General features: G+C 39.9%; 1 protein-coding gene across 3 annotated transcripts in view; it reads right to left on the bottom strand.

Annotated features, from left to right (window-relative positions):
• The window catches only part of Ccar1 (cell division cycle and apoptosis regulator 1), a 44830-nt gene that overhangs the window by 21667 nt on the left and 703 nt on the right, over window positions 1-22460 (bottom strand). For 2 of the 3 annotated variants that reach the window (XM_005386001.2, XM_005386002.2), the window contains exons 2-10: window positions 21642-21765; window positions 18076-18248; window positions 16856-16900; window positions 11965-11997; window positions 8970-9163; window positions 7121-7235; window positions 6811-7003; window positions 3045-3174; window positions 2309-2470 (exon numbers count right to left, since the gene is read on the bottom strand). In XM_005386001.2, coding sequence (XP_005386058.1) covers window positions 2309-2470; window positions 3045-3174; window positions 6811-7003; window positions 7121-7235; window positions 8970-9163; window positions 11965-11997; window positions 16856-16900; window positions 18076-18248; window positions 21642-21714 — 1118 coding nt within the window. In that variant the 5' untranslated portion in view covers window positions 21715-21765. The remainder of the gene's footprint in view (window positions 1-2308; window positions 2471-3044; window positions 3175-6810; window positions 7004-7120; window positions 7236-8969; window positions 9164-11964; window positions 11998-16855; window positions 16901-18075; window positions 18249-21641; window positions 21766-22460) is intronic. The other variant, XM_005386003.2, reaches the window with a different exon arrangement.

The following is a 22460-nucleotide window of genomic DNA, read 5'->3' as shown; positions in this document are numbered from 1 at the left end:
TTCAAGACCAGTCCAATTGCAAAACTGACCTGGTGACAAAGTAAAAACAAAAAATCAAAGGTAATAAAAAACTGCATTATCTATATGTAGAGATGTCTTTGACAGAGAAAAAAAGAGACGAAAAAGGTAAGGGATGCAGCCATCTTAGTAGTAAAGCATTTGCCTAGGATACACAAGGCCCTGGGTTCAAACCCCAACAACAAAAAGCAAAACCAATATACACTTTAATTGTTGTTACTGTTGTAACTGTACTTTATCTGGGATAAGATTCTGCTACCAAAATGGGCAGGTGCTTGTACAGCTGAGCTGTATCCCCAGCCCTTCTGCTATCAAAATAGAAACATGAAAAACATTTTTCAGTTAAGAAAGAAAAGTGTGTGTGATAGTTTCTCAATACTGTATTTTTTTCCCCTAGAAATAATATATACAATAAAAGAAGTACAAATAAAGCATTACTTAGACATACCAGCTCTTATAATCAGGTTAAGAAAGTTTATGATTTGTTTTGTTTTTGAGATGGAAGTGATGCTATTCTGGCCTCAAAATCACAATCCCCCCAACCTCAGCCTCCCAGAGAGCTAGGACCACAGAAGCCACTGCTCCCAGCTAGTATAAGGAAATTTTGATTTCATAACTCTAGATGAGAAAAGGCATAGAAACTTTAAAATGATTTGTATCTGCAATGAGTCCATCTGATCTTCTGAGAATTTACTTCATAGTGGTTAACGAGAAACTATGAGGGTATAATTTGGAAGGAGCAATTTCACTTCAAATTGTATATATCAACTCCTCCCAGAATACCATTTAAATACTGAGAACAAAAGACTTAAAAATCAGAGTTTCTCTATTGGGCCTGGTCACCCACACCTATAATTCCAGTATTCTGGGATGCTCAGGTAAGATGACTCAAAAGTTTGAGGCCAGCATGGGCAACTTCGCAAGACTCTGTCTCAAAATAAAATATGAAACAGAGCTAGGACTGTAGCTCAGCTGTGAGGGTCCAGCAGTGAAAATAACAATGAAAATGAACAACAATCAAAACTTCTCTATTTTAATATTTTTGGAGGTGGAAAAGTGATTTTGATTCCGATGGGTTTCTCTAGAATACTCAGACTACATATTTTTAAGTGCAAGAGTAAACACAGATTACAAAAAACTGTAAATTAACAGTACTTGCTGGGGGATGGGGAAATAGCTCAGTGGCATAAGCGGCTGCCTGGCAAGCACAAGGTCGTGAGTTCAATCCCTGGTACCACCGGAAAAAAAAAAAAAAAGGGTACTTGCTGATTTGACCACAAGAAAGGGTAAATGAACACCAGTTGGTATAATCATACTTAAGCAAATGTAATTACCTAAGTCAGTAAGATTTTCTTTGGCATTAAATATCTTAAATGCATTTGTATGCTGATCTACACTGTATAGGAACTTTAACTTTTCAAAGGTCAATATTATAAATGTACTCATCAGCCAATATTATAAATGTACTCTATTAAAATATAGCAACATCCTCTCAGTCAGTACAATGCAGTTACTTGTGGCCCATACTAAACACCTCTGAGACCACTTTTAAAGATTTTTCTTATTTTACTGTCAACTAACAGCACAACCCACTACCAGCATTCACTATGGAAAATCTCTAACTGTCACACACTGGGTTAAGTGCTTTACAGATGAGTACACCTCACATTAATCCTAAAAGTTCCTATGCGATTTTAGCAATGAAGCTCAGAAATGACTGGTAACCCTACTCTTACCCTACAATTCCAAAACCTCAGTAACGTAGAGACATACTCAGACACGTGTGTGTATTACACAGGTCTCAGTATCTTCCCAAGTCTATGTTTGGACATTACACTATATTGACACAGCTAAAATTGAAACAATTGGTTCAAGCTGTCCTACTGCTCCATCCCATTCACAAACTTAAGAATTATCAATATATCTGCATTTTTTTTTTTCTTTGTCTTTTTGAGACAAGTCTCACTATGCAGTTCAGGCTGGCCTTGAGCTCATTTTGTAGCCCAGGCTGGCCTCAAACTCACAACTTTGAGGAAAGATTTTCATCATAAAGGAATTAACTCTAGGGCCTGCTTTTTCAATGGTTTGTACCCTAAACGAGCGTACACAAATAATGCACCATGGCAGACAAATAAATTATGACTTCATTTATGGCCTTAAAAAGCAATAAACATCAGTACATTAATTTTATGAGAAAAACATCCACAAATATAACATACTCTACACCAAACTATACAGAATTATGAAATTAATAATTCAATCAAACAATGGGAGAAAACCAACAACATACCAATCTAAAGAAAACTTGGAAAACTGCACAGTATAACGTGGAACAACACGTCGGACTCTCCGAGGTGATCGCTCTCTCTCTCTTCGGGGTGATCTCTCCCGGGATCGCTTCCTCTGAGGTGATCTTTCTCTGGATCTACGTCTTTCTCTTTCTCTTTCACGACTTAAAGCAAATTTTTCTAACATTACTATATTTTTGGCATTAAGGTAGAGTTCTTTAAAAAAACAAATGTAATAAATAATTTAAGCAAAATTCCACAGTATAACTGTTTTTTTTTTTTTTTTAAACCGTGGTTAAAACCAGGGGTGGTGGTGCACATCAGTAATCCCAGCACTCTCGGAGGCTGAGACAAGAGGATCACATGTTTGAGCTCAACCTGGGAAACTTAGTGACTTAGCAAAACCGTGTAACAAAACTAAGAAAATTAAAAGAGCTGGGGATATAGCTCAGTACAAAGGGCCTGGACACAAACCCTAGAGCTGCCAGCAAGTGTCATATATATATATAAAATTAATTAATTTACCTTTTAACCTTTCTTTTAAAATAGGAGTCTTGCTATATACTTTAGGCTGGCCTCAAACTTCCAACGATTCCCCACCTCTCAAATGCTGGGATTACAGGCATGCACCATCACACAGAGTTCATTTTACCGATTTTTAATTGCGCAGATCAGTGATTAAGCACATTCCCATTTTCTGTGCACTCACCACCATTCACAGTGTATCTTAAAACATACCTTCGGTCATCTTTTCTATTAGGCACTTGATCCCCTCTGTCATTCCTTCCTGAAAATCTAGATGGTGGATCTAACCTTCGTGCCGGCTGTGGCTGTGAAACTATACGAACAGGAGGCTGCAATAAACCAGCTTAAAAAGATACAGAAAAAAGTTTTTTACACTTTGCTTAAACAAAAGTTGAAAAACACAACATGTTTAAACTGGGCATGGTAGTGCATGCCTGTAATCCCAGCACTTGGGAGGCTGAGGCAGGAGGATGGGTGTGAGTTTGAGACCAGCCTGGACTCCAAAGTGAGCTCAAAGCAACCACGTAGTGAGACCCTGTCTCAAAAAGACCAAAACAACAACAAAAAAACCAACACAACCTATTTGAACTAAAAGATAAAAATGACTGGGCATCACTAAAATTGCTTTCTCCTTTTTCTCTTTTCTTTTTTTGGGGGGCATGGGTGGTATCAAAGGATTGAAACCATGGCCTTCAAACTGACTCATACCCCCTCAAAAAAATTCTATTTTGAGACAGGGTCTCCCTATATTATCTGGGCAGAAAGTTGTGATCTTCCTGCTTCAGCCTCTTAAGCACTGGCATTACAGGTATGCACTATTATGCCACACTTAAAATTACTTTTTTATTATTGTTTTTCAAGACAGTGTCTCGTTATGTAGCCCAGGCTGGCCTCGAATTCATGGTGATCCTCCATACTCTACCATCTCTGAGTGCTAGCATTGTAGGTGTGTGCCACCACGCCTGGCAAAACTGCTTTTGCAAAGTTGGTGTAACATACAGATTATTTTGAAGAACAGGAGTTGTTTTTCATAAGCTCTTCCTGGGGCTGGGGATTTAGCTCAGCGGCAAAAGCGCCTGCCTGGCAAGCGCAAGGTCGTGAGTTCGGTTCCCGGTACCGGAGAAAAACCAAAATAAAAAAAAAAACAAAAACAAATCATAAGCTCTTCCTAGTACTGGATATTAAATACTAAAAATTTCATTTAGAAATAATATTAATATTTTCCCATTAGAATAGCACAAGTCTGCTTTCCTTAGAACCAATTTAAAATCGTCTATTGGCTAATCTGAGTGTTTTAAAAAGAATAAACAGAATGAGTAAATACCCAACTCTTTCATGACATTAGAATTAGAATTTTCATTCCCTTTTCAACATTTCATCAGGCCATAATGATTAAAAGCTCTTTTTCCTTTTTCTTTTTCTTTTTTTTTTTCCAGTACCGGGAATCGAACTCATGACCTTGCGCTTGCCAGGCAGGCGCTGTGCCACTGAGCTAAATCCCTAGCCCCAAAAACTCTTTTTTTCTACCTGGGCTTGGTGGCACAAACCTATGATCACCACAATCTGGGCAACTTAGCCAGACCCTGTCTAAAAAACAAAAGGAGCTAGAAATATAATTCAATGTTGGAGTGTCCCTGGTTTTGATTCTCAGTACTGCCAAAAGGGTTTTTCTTTAAAATGGTTCAACCTTGGGGATGCAACTACCTAGTGCAGTACTTACTACCATACTCAAGACTGAGTTTATCCCTTGCACAGGATAAAAAAGTTAAATGTGTCTGAAGGGAACTATTAAACATCATAGGAAGCTGGGAATGGTGGCACCTGCTGAAGCAGGAGGATCACTGCAAGTTCGAGACCAGCCTGGGCTGCAAAGTGAGCTCAAGGCCAACCTGAACTGCACAGCAAGACCCTGTCTCAAAAACACAAAACATAAAATAAAAATAAATAAACATCATAGGAAATAAGCATGAAAGATACAGGATGCTAATGTGATATATGAGAAATTTCCCACTCAGTCATACTTTTGTGACACTAGTCTATGATGAACATATTAATTCCCTTATGATGCCTAGTAGAGTCTGTGTCTGAATTACTCTGTAGCAGGAAAAACTCAACTACTGTACTTCCTAAAAAATTAGTTGAGTCTGATCTATTAGGAATAGAAAAATATGTATGTCAACAGGATTCTTATACTCCTTCAATACTTAATACAGGATTCTTACACTCCTTCAATACTTAATTCTTACACTCCTTCAATACTTCTTAATAACTAGAGCATCAAAAAGCAAAACAGCTGGGTGTGGTGTTATACACTTGTAATCCCAGCACTTGGAAGCTGAGGCAGGAGGTAATTCTGAATGGAAGTCAGGCCTGGACTGTGCAGGGAAAGTCTATCTGAAACTGTCTCAAGACCACAGAAAGGGAAGAGGGAAGAGAGAAACAGAGGAGAGGAGGGGGAAGAGGAAAAAGGGGAAGAAAGGAAAGGAAGGAAAGGAGGGGAGGTAAGAAGAAAGGGGAGAGGAAAGAAAAGAGAGGGAAAAGAAGGAAGGGGAGGAGAGGGACAGCTGGGCAACATCTCTAACCCCAGCTCCTCAGAAGGGTACAGTGGAGGATCAGAAGTTTAGTCCAGACTGTATACAGAAAGCCTGTCTCAAAACTTTTAAAACTGTTGATCCTCCTGCCTCACCCTCCCAAGTGCTGGGATTACAGGCAACTGCCACCATACCCAGCTGTTTTTTAAGACAGGGTCTCAGGGGCTGGGGATTAGCTCAGTGCCACAGCACCTGTCCGGCAAGCACAAGGTCTTGAGTTCGATTTCTGGTACGGGGGGCGGGGTGTCTCACTTCACTCTGTAGCCCAGGCTGGTCTCAAACTCACAGCAACCCTCCTGCCTCATCTTCCCAAGAGTGCTGGGATTACAGTTGTGCATGACTGCAGCCGGCTACAATGTATTTTTTTACCTGAACAGTGATTCCTGGTAATCATCTGTTTTATCACTTTGCTATGTGGCACTATTTAATGAGTAATTTTTTAATCATTTTGCTACAAATGTGTCACTAATTCACAATATGAGAAAATGCTACAAATTTTTTTTAAACGCCAGTTAGATAGGGTCCTGTTAAGGGTATTACTTTAAACACTGTCTCTTAGAAAATATCCGCAAGATCAAATCATCACTTTTCAAATGAAAATTCAAAGCTCAGCTTATTCATCTGATTTACTGTGGTTCAATGAGTAAAGTGTGGACACCAAATTCTATGTGTATGTAAAATATTCCAGGTATGTGCTTAAGAAATAAGTCTCAAAAACAATAAATCTCCAATAGAGGTAAGATACCAATAAGGTGTGTGTATGCCTGTGTGATGCACTCCTGTCATGCTAGCACTGGGAAGGTTGAGGCAGGAAGACTGCTGTGAGTTCAAAGCCAGCCTCAACTACACAGAGAGGCCCTGTCATAAACAAAAAACAAAACAAAACACAACATCACAAAGATTTTGCCAAGTACCCTTCTATTCACTGAGCTTATTTTTTATATCACTAAAAGCAATTTAAAAATACCTCCATATAGGTTAAAAAAGCAGAGGGTGTTCTACTCAGGATCTTTTTTTTTTTTTTTTTTTTGTCTATTTGAGGCAGGGTCTCACTATGCAATTCAGGCTGGCCTCAAACTCATTTTGTAACCCAGGCTGGCCTCAAACTCGAAATAATCCTCCTGCCTCAGCCTCCCAAGTGCTGGGATTACAGGCATGCACCACCACGCCTGGCCTTATACTCAGGATCTTCCAACTTCCTTTCATTTTTCTCTTAACTCCCTGACTCTTTCGTAATTAAAAGTACACTTGCTGGGGATGTGGTGAAATGGTAGAGCACTGTGTAGTATGTGTGAGGGCCAGGGTTCAATCTCCAGTACCACAAAAAGACAAAACCACCAATGGATAACATCCTAGGTTGAAACAAGCAAAGATAACATGCATCATACCTTTCTGCTGCGGCTGCTGGAGTAAGGGCTGTGGCTGTGTCTGCAGCAGCGGTGTAAGAGAAGCTGCTGAAATCTGTGCCTGCAGCAGGGATTGAGGCTGTGGCTGAGCCTGAACACCAAATGTTGTCTGTGGTGTGATTGGCTGAAGTACAGCAGGAGGAGTCTTCAGTAAAGGCTGGGTTTGGGACTGATTCTTGATATAAAAGAAATTTTTAAAAAAATTTTAAGAAAAAAAAAATTTCAAAGAAAATTCACAGTGAATTAGATGACTCAATTACCAAACTCCTATCTTAATTCATAATGTATGTACCTGATTTGGTAGTGTTTGAATTCTTTGAGCATTCCATTTAAAAGGCATATTAGGATTGTAAGTAGCTTCAACTAAAACTCGATCACCCACTTGGGGGGTTTTCCCTTTGACAGCACTGAAAAAAATAAGTTCAATATAAACACAAGTAAAAGAAATTACACCCAATAGAGTTATACATAATTTAAAGTGACTCCCTACTAAAAAAAATGCTTACATATTTGAGATTTAAAGTATACTATATCTGAAATGGAAGGCTAGAAAGCTCTTTTAAAAAGTAGATGAACAGTTCTAGACTCATTTGGATCTGATCAAGTGAACAGCTGTTTTTTCTTTTTGTTGCAGAGTACCAAGGACAAAAGTCACAGCTTTACACATGCTAAGTGCTACTACTCCCAGCCCTTATTTTTTGAGATACAGTCTTGCTAAACTGCCTAGGCTGGCCTCAATCTTATGACCTTCCTGTCTCAGCCTCCTCAGGAGCTACAATTATAGTAATTCACCAGCAAGCCCAAACACAGGGTTTGAAGCCAAAAGTGATTTATTACTTCATATTCTCATAGTATTATGCTCCATCATATAAAGAACTTTATGATATAACTGAAGGGTTAAATTTGCTTTCAGTTTTCAAAAAGAAGACAAATGGAGAAAAAATGGAAACCTTGAAACTGTACTAAAAAATCTTATAATTTCCCAAATATAGTTCTTCTTAAGTAAGTCCATCAGAAATACACTAAAAGTATGTCTGTAATCCCAGCACGCAGGAGGCTATAGCAAGAGGATCAAGAGTTCAAAGCAAGTCTGGGCTACGTAGTGAGGTTTGTTTTTTTTTAATGTGGGCCTCAAACTTGCAGCAATTCTCCAGCCTCAGCCTTCCAAGTGCTAGAATTAACAGGCAAGTGCCACCATACCCAGCTTCATAGGGAGTTTGAGACCAGACTGAGACATAGAGTGAGGTCCTGTTTAAAAAACAACAACAACAACAACAACAACAACAAACCCTGGAAATTTCGGAAGAAATTTGCATTTTCTTGTTCAAGACCAGCCTCAGCTACAAAGTGAGTTCAGGACCAGCCTGAAGTGTACAGCAAAACCCTGTATCTAAAAGACACATACAAAAAAAGAAATTTGCATTTTCTGTAACCATCACAAACTTACCAGAGTACTATTATGAATGTCAGTCTATTAATCATTTGATTCTATTAATTTTCCAATTAAAAATATAGACTGTATTATCAGAGCTATAAAACAGAAGATTAGATTTTATAAGGCACATATAGGCTGGGTATATAACTCAGTGGCACAAGTGCTTGCCTGGCAAGTGAAAGGTCCTGAATTCGATTCCTGGTACCAAAAAATGAAATGAAATGAAATGAAATGAAATAAAATGCATGTATTTCAACCATTTATCACAGTCTGTCCATGAATCTTGTTAGATATGCCATCTAACTCCAATGAAACATTTAGAAAGAACTGACCAGAACTTTGTTCAATAATCAAAAGGTATTTTTAATCACATTCTCCATCAAGTAAGAGGTACAAATATAATCTAACTCACTAAACAGCAAATTGGTCAGAGGTGGAACACACCTGACCTCACAGAACTTTGGGAGGCTGAGGCAGAAGGATCAAAAGTTCAAATCCAGTCTGGGCAACTTAACAAGAACCATCTCAAAATGAAAAGTAAAAAGGGTTGGACAGTTTATGTAACTTAGTTCAAAGGCCCTGAATTCAATCCCCAGGCCAAAAAAAAAAAAAGAGAGAAACTAGAAAATTACAATCTTTGCCATGAGTAAGCAAGTGCTTTACACTAAATTTAAGAAACCTTCTGTCAACAGCTAATCAAGTTTACCTAAGCTGAAAGAATACATCTTCATCCACAAATCCAAAGGTATCATGTAGCTTCGTTACAACTCCTGTGAAAACACGTTGCTTCTGAGGTTGGGTCTGTTGCTGACTGGATCTTGGTGTTGGATAGGATACAGTTATCTGTGCTGCAGGCTGAGGAGTAGATAGGCTAAGGCTTGTAGGGAGTGCAACAGCTGGCTATTGAAAAAAATCAACATCATGTTAAGGTAATGACTTGAAATTGATAATTAAGAATTGATTCTTTAGCACAAAATATTAAAAATTACTTCATGTAATGCTATAAAATACATATTATCTTGAAAGTGACAACACAGTCTGAAAAATTTTAAGCTATTTTCAACATATTTCATCTGTAGTTTCCTTATTTACTCACTTATTTATCTATACTACTGGAGACTGAATCCAGGAGCATTCTACCACTGAGTTACAGGCCTAGTACGTTTTATTTTATTTTTTATTCTGAGACAATATCTTGCTAAATTTGTCTAGGCTGATGTCAAACTTGCAATCCTACCTTAGCTTCCCTTGATGCTTACACTATAGGACTGTACGCCAGGCTGGATTTTAGTTTTTTTACAATGGATGTGCACTTTATTATTAAATAGTAATTTATTTAAGACAAATTTAAACACAGAGTAAAGCTACTCTTTATCCTTGTTCCTCAGCTATTGAGTTCCTATGGGAAAAAAAAAATCATCATGATATCACAGAGCTTCCTGGAAATATTCTATTTAAATATACACACACATACAGATAAAAACAGACCTCTTCCTACTCCCTTAAAAGTAAATGGAAGCCTGTAATATACACAGCACCACACATTTTCTTCCACCCCTTTCATGTTTCTGAGATGCTCTATGCATGAAAGTTCTAAGCATGGCAGTGTAGCTCAATGGTACACTCAGGGAAACATAGCATTTGTGGGGCCCTGGTTTTTCTTATTTAAAGCAGGGACTCCCTGCAGGACATGGCGGCTCATGCCTATAATCCCAGCACTGAGGAGGCTGGTGCTAAACTACATAGCAAGGCCTTGTCTCCAAAGAAAAAAGGCAAACAAAACTACCCTGACAAGGACTCACTATATACAGTTCAGGCTGGCCTTAAACTCATATTGATATGCCTGCCTCAGCCTCCCAAGGGTTGGGATTACAGACATGTGCCACCATGCCCAGCTGGGCCCTGGTTTTAATAACTCCAACACTTAAAAAAGTTCCATTTCCACTTTTTTCCCCAACTTCTTTTAACAGGTGTAGAATTTCAGTTCTACAGGTCAACTAATTATAGTCCATGGGTAAAATCCAGCTTATGGCTTAGTTTTGTATACTTAATGAGAGAAGAATTTTTTTGGTTAAGTGTTAACACCAGGTATTTAGGAGGGTGAGGCTGAGGAAGAATGCAATTTCAAAGCCAGTCATAATAAGACCCCATCACAAACATTTAAAAATTTAGTATAGGGAGTGGTGGTAACAACTGTAATCCCAGCACTCAGGAGGCTGAAGCAGTAGGATTACTCCAAATTTGAGGCCAGCCTGGGCTATACAGCGAGTTCAAGACAAACCTGAACAACACAGGAAGACCCACCTCAAAAAAGCAAACAAACCAAAAGCAAAAATAAATTAAAAGGGCTGGGAGCGTAGCTCAGTGTTAGAGCTGTTCCCTAACATGTTCAAGGCACTGGTTTGATCCCTAGCACTACAAAAAAAAAAGAATGAATTTTACATACACACTCCCTAGCCTCTGGGGATTGAACTCAGGGCCTTGGCACCGAGATATATCACCAAACCTTTTTTTAACCTGAGACAGAATCTCACTAAATTGTTAAATTGCCCAGCTTGGGCTCCAACCTGCAATTCTGCTGCCTCAGCCTCCCACTATGTTAGGGTTATGGGCATGTACCACCACATCTAAGAATTTTTTAAAGGTTGTAAAGAAAAAGTATGAAACAGAAAGAGTCAGACGACACTAAGTACCAAAAGGTTAAAACATTTTATGTGTGGTGGTAAGGACCAAACCCAAAGCTTTACATGTTAAACATGCGCCCTACCTTTTCGGGTCCACAGATCTAAAAATTCATAAACATTTAAATGTGGGCTGGGGATGCAGCTCAGTGGTACAGCACTTGCCTACCATGTATGATGTTTGTTTGTTTGTTTTTCTGGTTTTTCTCCGGTACCGGGAACCGAACCGACCTTGCGCTTGCCAGGCAGGCACTTTGCCGATGAGCTAAATCCCCAGCCCCATGCATGATGTTTGATCCTAGCACAGCACAAAAACCAAAAACCAAAACCAAACCAGAACAAGGACATTTTTAATATCCTTGAAGAATTAAACTAATGCTGAAACACAGTAACTTCACCTGGTAAGGTTCTGCTAGAAAAGAAAAGCATATAAAAAATATTTCCTAAATACTGACTATAAAGAGAGCCAGTAACATAGTTCAGTAGCAGAGTGCTTACCCAGCATGAGAGGGGCCCCAGGCTCAATGTTTAGCACAGCCCCCAACCCCGCCAAAAGTAAAGAAAATAAAAGTGTCTCAAGTTTAAAGTGAGACTTATTTAAACTACAGAACAACGGCAATTAAAATATATAAACTGATGCATTTTCCATTAAAAATACTATATATTTGGGGAGGCATTACTGGGAATTAAACCTAGGGCCTTGTGCTGAGCTACAGCCCCAGCTAGTTTTTTATTTCAAGGCAGAGTCTCACTAAGTTCTTAAACCTGCCTAGCCTTGTAGTCACACTCCTCCTGCCTTAGCCTCCGGAGGGGTTAAAAGCATGGACTACCTGCTAGGATAAGAAACAACACCCACAAAGAATAACTGCATAATTTCCTAAAGAAGATTTCTAATTATACTATGTGTTAATTATAATGGAACAGAGAAAATTCAGTATCAATATGCTAAAACCCTGCAAGTAAAACTTTATTTGCCCTTCATTCGGGTATCTAAAAGAAATAATGTAATGCCATACTAACCTGTGTTAAAAGGGTCTGCTGGGGTTGCTGTAACTGAAAATAGGCACCAAAAAAAAAAAAAAAAAAAAAAAAAAAAAAAAAAAAAAAAAAAAAAAAAAAAAAAAGAAAGAAATAGAAAAATATACAAAAGGATTAATCAGTTCTTGTTCCAGATGCTTTAGAAGAGGAAAATTCCTATTACCCATTACCTTATTTTTAAGAAAAAGATGAAACATAACACATCATTTAGTGTAAGGTAACCTACAAACAGTAGGTATTTATACTAAATGATGTGGTATATAAGTAACTCATTCGATAACAGGCACTTAGTTACATTTTAAAAAAATAATAAAATTCAATTTTTTCTTTTTTTTGAGCTGGAACCTAAGTTGTCCAGGTTAGCCTTGAAGTCACAATCTTCCTGCCTTATTCTCCAAAGTACCTGGGATCACAGGCATGTGTCACTGCACCAGGGGTTTTGCTGTATAGTCCAAGCTAGGCTTGAGCTCTCTACGTAGCCTAGGGTTTGCCTCTTGCCTCAGCCTCCGTAAGTGCTAGGATTACACGTGTGTGCCACCTTACCTGGTTTAGACATTTGATTTTTGCTTGTTTGTTTTTCTGAGACAGAATCTCACTAGTTATTTCAGGCTGGCCCTGATCCTCCTGCCTTAGTGTCTTGAGGGCTAGGATTACAGGTGTGTACCACCATATTCAGCTAAAATTGACCTTTTTTGTTCCAAGGAATAACATACAAACCCCCCACAATTCCCTAAAGGAAATTTCTACTTCCACAATGAGTTAATTACAACACTACTACAACTGTTTTTTATCATCAATATGCTAACTATGTAAAAATACCACTGGCCAGCCAATTCATATATACGTCTAAAATGAAAACTTCTCATAACATCCAGATTTACCACAGGAGTGCTCATCATGAAGAACCATACACTCTGACACGGTTTCTCTGGCAACAGCAACACTTCTACCAGAAAAGGAACAGTGGGGAGGCACTTACAAACTCAGTGTATAAACTTGAAATAAGTGAGGATGATAGAATTTATTTGTAAGGTTCAAATTAAAATACTGAGCTAATGTGGTACCACTATATATGAGACGATGAATCTTTTTTGAGACAGCGTCTTATTATGTAGCTTAGGGGGCCCTTGAACTTGCTGTGATCCTTCTGCCTCTGCCTCCCCAATGCTGGGATAACAGATGTACGGTACCACGTCTAGCGTAAAGGTTGAATCTTATCAAAATACTATTTTTCTAGCTGGGCACAGTGGTGCACACCTGTAATCCTAGTACTCTGGAAAGCTGAGATTTGAGGCTCTCCATTAGAGCCCAGCCTAGGTAACTTAATGTGATCTTGTCTCTAAATACTATTTTAAAATAAAAGGTAAAAAAAAAAAAAAGGCCTAGGATACAAGCTCAGTATAAAGGCTCTTGGTTTAAACCTCAGTAACACAAAATGAAAACAAAAACCAACTATTTTTCCATAACATTTGAGTGGCATCATTTTCATATAGTCCAACAAGTCTACATCTTACTCCAGAAAAAATGGCCACCATGAAGAAATCAAGTAATAACAGACACTTGCGAGGGCATGGTGAAAAAAGAACCCTTCTACATTTTTGATGGGAACGTAAACTAGGACAACTATGGAAATCTGTATGGAGATTCATCAAAAACCTAGAAGTATAAATTCCATTTGACCCAGCTATTCCCTTTCTAGGTATCTTCCTAAAAGAGTTAAAGACTTCGTATTACAAGAATACACACATACACGTTTATATCAGCACAACTCATAATATCTAGATCTTAGAATCTGCCCGTATGTTCATTAAAAGATTGAACAGATAAAGAAAATGTGGGATTTACACACAAAGAAGTAGTACTTTGCCATAAAAGATAAATTTGAATTACTTGTAGGAAAATGGATGTACCTTGAGACCATAATGTTAAGTGAAATCAATCAAATACACCAGTTTAAATACCACATGGTCTTTCTTATATGGGAAACCCAAAGCATAAATAAAAAGCAAAATTAGAGAGAAAACAGGAAACACCTTTTTGTAAACCAGAAAGAAATCTAGAGATGGAGAGGGGGAAGGAGGAGAAGGAAAGTCACAAGATGTATTATGTACATGTTTCAATTCCTCATGCTGAATATAATCATTATCTACTACAAATATGTACTAATAAATTATTTTTAAAACGTGAGTCGGCCAGGCGTGGTGGCACACACCTGTAATCCCAGCACTTGGGAAGCTGAGGCAGGAGGATTGTTGCAAGTTCAAGACCAGCCTGGGCTATAGAGTGAGCTCAAGGCCAGCCTGAAATGCACAGCCAGACCCTTTCTCAAAAAGACCAAAAAGGGACTGGGGATTTAGCTCAGTGGCACAGCACCTGCCTGGCAAGCACAAGGTCCTGAGCTCGATTCTTGGTACCAAAAAAAAAAAAAAAAAAAAAGACCGCTAAAGCCAGGTATGACAGCACACGTCTGTAATCTCAGCACTCTAGGAGGCAGGAGGATTATAAAACTGAGTTCATCCCAGGCAAGTTAACCAGACCTGTCTCAAGATTAAAACAGCGGTGGGGGTGAGGAGCTGGGGATCTGCCTCAGTGTGGAGGCTCTTGGGTCATATCTCCAAGGACAAACGCAAAACCAAACCAAAAACCCCTACAAAAAGAGAGACTTTTAGATCTCTTGCCAGTTCTCAGAAAATTAAAGCAATTACATTAAGTTGCTCAGTGAGATACGATAATCTTCAGAAATGATGTTAGGGTTCTGAAGCCCCACAGCATTTAAGCCTCATGTTCTTCCAACTGCCTTCAGGTCTAGTTTCTGGTCCCTCTCTCTTTTATTCTCTTTTCCTGCCCTGACCACTTGTATTTTTGAATCAGTAACTTCTACTTTCACTAGGCCTCCTATATATATGCTACAGAAATGCTCTAACACCAAGTTACAACTACAGCCCACCCCCTTTTAACTTGATTATTTGAGACAGGGTCTCCCACCATAGCCCAAGCTGGATTTGAAATCACGGAGATCCTCCTGCTTCCCAAGTACTGGGATTATACCTATATTCCCCCAGGGAAGGTTCAAAGCCCATCTTTTAGTTTTCTGCTTGTTTCGTTTTGTTTTTTTGAGACAGGATCTCGCTATGTAATTCAGGTTGGTCCTGAACTCATTCTGTAGCCCAGACTGGCCTCAAACATGAGGCAATCCTCCTGCCTCAGCTCATGAGCACTGGGATTATTGGCATGCACAAACATGCCCAGCTCTTACAGCTCATTTTTTGAGTTTTGTAATTTTTGTTATTAAATGTTTTTACTTTAAAACAGGGTTTTGCCAGGTGTGGTGGCACACGCCTGTAATGCCAACACTCAGGAGGCTGAGGCAAGAGGACTGCTGTAAGTTGGAGACTAGCCTGGGCTACAAAGTGAGCTCAAGGCCAGCCTGAACTGCACAGCGAAAGCCTGTCTCAAAAAGACAAAAAAAAAAAGGAAAAATAAAACAGAATCTGGCTATGTTCCCCAGGCTGGCCTGGAATTTGCAATCTTCCTTCAGCCTCCCACACAGCTGTGATTACAGACAAGTGCCACTACATGGAGCTCTTAAAACTTCTTAATGATATTGAGGCAGACTCAACATTATGTGCTAGCCATAGACAAGCCTTAAATGGGTGCTTGGGCTATATAACCTATCTACATTTTAGCAGAACAAACCCTCCTTTCCTAGACAACTTTGTCTTTAGGATGTTCTTATCTCTTCCTACCTCACAGATACAAGAACCTAAGGGAATGGCTAGAGGCTAAATCTAAGGGAAAGAAGTCTAAGAAACTTGCATTTAACCTAAGTCAGGAATTTTCTAATTGTTCAAATGTGCCTGGAGAATAGGGAGATGAACTCAAGGGAAGCTTCCTCATCATTTTTAACACTCTATTCTATTATTTTCTATAGTGTTTTTTTATATATTAGCATGGGGGAAGAGGGGAAGCAATCTACTAAAAACTAAAGGCTAAAAGCAAGTGGCCCACATAAAGATTAGGCTTCAAGCGGGAAAAGAAGCTTTTTACTTTCACATGAATTCCAGCTCAGCAGAGTAGATATGGAGGCCCAAAGACTCAGAATGCTTCTCTCCAGATTACCCTCAGTGAGCTTTCTTAGAGATACAGTAGATATGGCTGGCACACACCTGTAATCCCAGCACTTGGAAGGCTGAGGTACGAGGATCCTTGCGAGTTCAAAACCAGCCTGGGCTACAAAGTGAGCTCAAGGCCAGCCTGAACTGCATAGTGAGACCCTGCATAGTGAGACCCTCAAAATGACAAAAAAAAGAGAGAGAGATATGTTATGTGAAAATTCTAGCAGCTAGTCCAAGAATCAGGATTTTAGGGCCTCCTACTTATCTCTCTTTCCCTTAGACATATTCCTTTTTCTCTTCTCCTATAATCTATACCCTCCAAACAAATTCAAACCACACACTATGGTTTATGGTAGCTAACAGGAATAAAAACCAGTATCACCTGAATTTTGGAACAAATGGCTATTTTAAAACCAGTTTATAGCCAGGCATGGTGGCACATGCCTGTAATCCTAGCACTCCAGAGGCTGAGGCAGGAGGATCATTGTGAGTTCAAAACCAGCCTGGGCTACAAAGTCAGCTCAAGGCCAGCCTGAACTGCACAGAAAGACCCTGTCTCAAGAAGACAAAAAAAAATCAGTTTTAGGCATGGTGTCACACATGTATAATCCCATCAGTTGGAAGGCTGAAGCAGGAGGATTGCCAAAGAGTTCAAGGCCAGCCTGTGTTAGTGGATAGATCCTGCTTTAAAATAACAAAATAAAACAAAAAACCCACATAAATAAAATCAATTTTTAACATGAAAAATATAAACTAACCTGTTGCTGCACACTATACAAGGCTTGCTGAGGTTGTGAATATTGCTGAAGATTAAAAAAAAAAAATACAGATATTAGTTTTATTCATTCTCAAAAAAGTAATATACACACATAGCAACAATCAAAATTACACTAAAAAGAAACTTTCTAGAACAACTAAACTTCATCTAAAATAAAATGATTACTTATATCTGGAACCATCAAGAACTGAATTTTATTCAAAAAATCTCTATGAACTGTCTCCTTTAAGAATCAGGTTAAAATCCTTCGGTTCATGAGCGTGAGGATTGAGTGTTCATGCCATGTGCATGAGATGTACCTCCTTCAAACCTTGTTACGACGTCAGCACATTACCCGTCTGACGTGAAAAGAAAAAAAAATGAATCAGGTTAAAAAAAAAGAATTTTTAAAAAGGGGCTAGGGATATAGCTCAGCGGCACAAGCCTGGAAAGCACGACATCCTGGGTTTGATTCCCGATACCAAAAAAAATTCAGTATCAGGTTGCCGGGTGTGATGGCGCACACCTGTAATCTCAGCACGTGGGAGGCTGAAGCAGGAGGATCTTGATGAGTTTGAGACCATCCTTAGCTACAAAGTGAACTTAAGGCCAGTCTGAACTGCATAGGGAGACCCTGGCTCAAAAAGAAAAAAAAAAAAAAAAAAAAAAAAGAATCAGGCTATGCAAGTATACTTCTCTATGTGCCAGGCATATACACTATAATTTTTATTACCACAACAAACTCCATTCTTTTTGTTTTTTTTTTTTTTTTTTCCAGTACCAGGAATCGAACTTACGACATTGCACTTGCCAGGCAGGCGCTGTGCTGCTGAGCTAAATCCCCAGCCCCCAAAAATGCCATTCTTTAAAAAATGGAGCTGGATGCCCAGTCATGGTGGCTCACACTTGTACTCCCAGCACTTGGGAGGCTGAGGCAGGAGGATCCTTGCGAGTTCAAGACCAGCCTGGGCTACAAAGTGAGCTCAAGGCCTGCCTGAACTGCATTGCAAGACCCTGTCTCAAAAAGATGAAAAAAAAAAAAAAAAAAGGAAACAGCAACCCTAACTATTCAGATAGATTTTATGGCCTTCTATGGCACATATGAAAACCTATACATTCATGTGTTATGTACATGTTCCAACTCCCCACAATACATGAAATCATTATGTACTCAAAACGCACTCATGAATTTTTTTAAATTAAAAAGCATTACGAACTCACCTGTTGTAATGCAGCTGCTGCAGCTGCAGCCTGCTGCTGCAATGCTGCAGTCTGTGTTAACTGATAGTTTGCTGGCGTCTGTGTGGTAAGGCCTGCTGCCGCCAATGCAGTTTGTTGTGTGTAAAGAGTAGGAGAGGCTCCAAGAAGGGATGGCTGCTGAACACCCAGTGCAGCTAAAATGAGATTAAAAACAGAGAAAAAATACATCAAAATTACTTCCATCTCTTCCAGAAATACTTTGAGTGCTTAATTAAGCATCATGGTTGTCATTAGTTATTTAAAAACTCAAAGAACAACTCCAATAATGCTTGTTTGAATTCAGCTGATTTTCCATCCCTCCAGATCCCAATGTCTTTTTTAAAATTTTTTTTATTTTTTATTTTTTCCAGTACCAGGAATCGAACTCACAACCTTGCATTTGCCAGGCAGGTGCTGTGCCGCTGAGCTACATCCCCAGCCCCTCCAATGTCTTTATAATAAATGTTTAAACTACAGTACATAATACTATTCTATAGGCCAGGCATGGTGGCAAAAATCTGTAATCCCAGCACTTGGGAGGCTGAGAGAGGAGGATCTTTGCAAATTCGAGACCAGCCTGGGCTACAAAATGAGCTCAAGTCTGGCCTTAACTGCATAGTGAGAGCCTGTCTCAAAAAGACAAAAAAAAAAAAGAAAAAGGAAATACAAACAAAATATATATACTGCACACTAAGAACCAACTAAAACATACTTAGTACAGAAGAATACATAATACAAGAGAACATGATTCTGGACAAAATAGGTGTTAAAAATTCCTATTTCTATTTCATCAAAATTAATTCAGTTTTAGTTTTCCTTTTATTTAACATAGAAAATAAATAATTAGATATAAATTAAATACGACCTAAATGGCATAGGCCTATGATCCCAGCACCTGGGAGGCTGACTCAGGAGTTATCATCTTGAGTTCAAAGCCAGCCTAGACTACACAGTGAGACCAAACCTCAAAAAACAAAAACCAACCCCCCCAATATAAATATGATGTAAAATAACTATTTTACATTACCTTTAGCTGACTACACAAAGAACTGTTAGCCTTTAATGTCACAAAAGAAAATAAAAGCCAAGGGGCTGGGGATTTAGCTCAGTGGCACAGCACCTGCCTGGCAAGCGCAAGGTCGTGAGTTTGATTCCCGGTACCGGGGAAAAAACCAAAACAAAAAAAAAAAGAAAAGAAAAAAAAGCCAAGTGTGGTTGTGCAGGGCTGTTAACTTAGCTACTCAGGAGGCTGATACAGGAGGATTATCAAGTTCAAGCCCAGCCTGGGCAACTTAGTGATTTAGGGACACCCCCATCTTCAATTAAAAACTAATCTAGGCAGGGCAACCCACGCATACCTGTAACAGCAACATTCTAGAAGGCTGAGGCAGAAGACTGTTAAGTTTGAGCACAACTTGGGCAACTTAGTGACTTAGCAAAACCCTGTCTCAAAATAAAAAAGGGCTAAGGATATAGCTCAGTGCAAAGGCACTGGTAAAAAGAAACATATATATATATGTACATATATATGCTGTGGGTTGGGCATATATATATATATATATATGGGCATATACATATATGCTGTAGTGGTGCATGCCTGTAATCCTAGCACTCAGGAGGCTGTGGCAGGAGGATCATTGTGAGTTTGAGGCCAGCCTGGGCTACAAAGTGAGCTCAAGGCCAGCCTGAACTGCATTAAGGAGACCGTCCCCCCCAAAAAAACCATGGTGGAAGTAGTTCAATGATAAAATGTTGGCCTTGCATTCTGAAAGTCCTGAGCTGTATCTTTAGTTACCAAAAAAAAAAAAAAAAAAAGAGACAGAGAGAGTGCTGTTTCAAGACTGAACCATCTGGGTGTGGTGGCGCACGCCTGTAATCCTAGTACTTGGAAGGCTGAGGCAGGAGAATCATTGTGAGTTCAAGGGCAGCTTGGGCAATAAAGTGAATTCAAGTGAATGCAGACTGAACTGCATAGCGAGACCCTGTCTCAAAAAGACCAAAAAAGAAGATTGAACCTAAAGCCAAGGATACAGCTCAGTGGCACAGAACCTGCCTAGCAAGTGTGAGTTCGATTTCCAGGACCCCCCCCCAAAAATGCAACCAAAAAAGGTGGATGTGGTGGCACACACCCATTACTCCAGTACTCAGAAGGCTGAGGTTGGGCTGGGGATTTAACTCAGCGGCACAGCGCCTACCTGGCAAGAGCAAGGTCATGAATTTGGTTGCCGGTACCAGAAAAAAAACAAAAAAAAAAAACAAACAAAAAAAAAAGAAGGCTGAGGTAGGAGAATCGCTTGGAGTTGGAGGTCAGCCTGGGCTATATACTGAGTTCAAGAAAAGCCTGAACTATATAGTGAGATTGTCTCCAAAAAAAAAAACATTCAACCAACAGTCAAAAAATGGTGAAAAGATTTTCTTCCTAATAAAACTGGGAAAACCCAGTAACAAAAAAGGGGTGGTGCTAAAATAGTTTAAATATTTTTTCATTGACTTAATTTTGAGAACATTCTGCTAACTTTATTTTGAAAATGTTCACATTCATTTACTGCTTTTACAATTACTTATCTTTTTCTTTTATTTAGTAATTAAATTCTTTAGGGTTGTTTTTTTCTACTTTAAACAACTAGCCGGGTGTGGTGGCATACACCTGTAATCCCAGCACTCAGGAGATCCAGGCAGGAGACTCACCTGGAGTTGAAGGTCAGCCTGGGCTACACAGTTCAAGAGACAAGCCCAAATACATATATATTAAGACCCTGTCTCAAAAAAAAACAAAAACAAAACACCAACAAGTAAACTTCCTACTTCCAAACAAATAAAACCCACAGTAATGTTTAGCTTTTCATAAAATACAGCTTTTAAATACAGTGGAATCTAGGCTCAGGAACTTAATTTATTCCATGATTTCGAAAAAGGCCATGATTGTTTGTGTGGAAAAAATGGCTTTGGCGTGTTTATCATCCAATGCAGTTTGCAAACCAACTTGTTTGCAAACAAAAGCATTCATGAACAGAGGTACCACCGGGCACGGTGGCGCACACCTGTAATCCCAGTGCTCGGGAGGCTGAGGCATGAGGATCCTTGCAAGTTCAAGACCAGCCTGGGCTACAAAGTGAGCTCAAGGCCAGTCTGAACTGCATAGAGAGACCCTGTCTCAAAAAAAGAAAAAAAAAAAAGAGGCAGGCATGGTAGCACAGACCCATAATCCCAATGCTCTGGGAGGCTGAAAATAAGAGGATGGTAAGTTAGAATTCGGCTTGGACAACTTAGCGGGTTAGTGAGACCCTGTCTCAACCGTCTCCAAAAAAAAGGCTGAGTACGTAGCTCAGTGGGACAGTGCCCCGGTTTCAGTTTCCAGCACAGCAGGCAACAAAGGACAAACTGTCCAAATTGTGTGAGAAACAGCTTTTCAGATGGTTGATCTGTGAATTTTTAAGATTTCACAAGTAAAGGACATATCTGTGTCATGCACTGCCTAATGTACAACTGCCAGTATAATAGGATCCCCCTTTCAGAACATTTTCGATCTGCTGGTTCAGGAGTCTGACCTGGCTGTGACACTGCAGTGGCTGTAAACTGAGTCGCCCATGGCGGATTCTTCTGTCCTCCAAACTGAGCCATGATGCCACGAGAGGAAAACACCTTCACTTGTTTGTCTTCTACAGCAGCGATCTGTAACAAGGGATTCACGTTTCGAAGTTCAACAAAACTACAAATACAATAGGACAGCTTAAAGAAATGCTTAGTGTATGGAACACGTCTTCCCAAGGAGAAATAATGCAAGTAGAATGAAGGGCAAATGAACACTGGAAATGCAGCAAGCAACATCTTACATCAACTAAATTACGAGGGTACCGCATTTTTAGGGCTCTTACAAGAAAAGACATTCAAACCGAGGACCCTCAGCTGCATCGACCCGGCTGATCACACGAAGCGGCTCACAGCCTTACAGTCACAGGAAATACAGCCTGGCCAGCTCCTCTGAGCGCTGGGGACTGGAGGGCCAGAGAATCGCTGAAGCCAATGATGGAGACGGGGCGGGACCCCGTGTAGAAATATTTTAAAATATAGCTCGATTTTCAAATAACGAGCATCTCTACTTTCTCGCGTACGAAAGCACCCAGAACCTTATTACCCTCGCGGCCCTCGAGGGGAGGCAGCGCAGGAAGCAGGCGCCCCGCGCAGAGCCCCTGCGAGTGCCCTCAGCAGAGCCGAGACGGAGAAGGCTCCGAGCGCGCCGCGCGTCCCCGGCGCGGAGTCCATCGCTCTCGAGAGCGCAGCGGCCACGGCGGGACACGCGCGCCCTGGGCCCGGCCGAAACGCCTCCGCGTCTCCCCGCGGCCACTCAGCGTCGTGGGCTGAAGGCC

Source organism: Chinchilla lanigera, unplaced genomic scaffold (genome assembly GCF_000276665.1).
Source record: "Chinchilla lanigera isolate Chin_1 unplaced genomic scaffold, ChiLan1.0 scaffold00024, whole genome shotgun sequence".
NCBI classification, from domain to species: domain Eukaryota; kingdom Metazoa; phylum Chordata; class Mammalia; order Rodentia; family Chinchillidae; genus Chinchilla; species Chinchilla lanigera.
The sequence above is the reverse complement of the archived record's forward strand: the minus strand, read 5'-3'. Positions and strand labels throughout refer to the sequence as shown.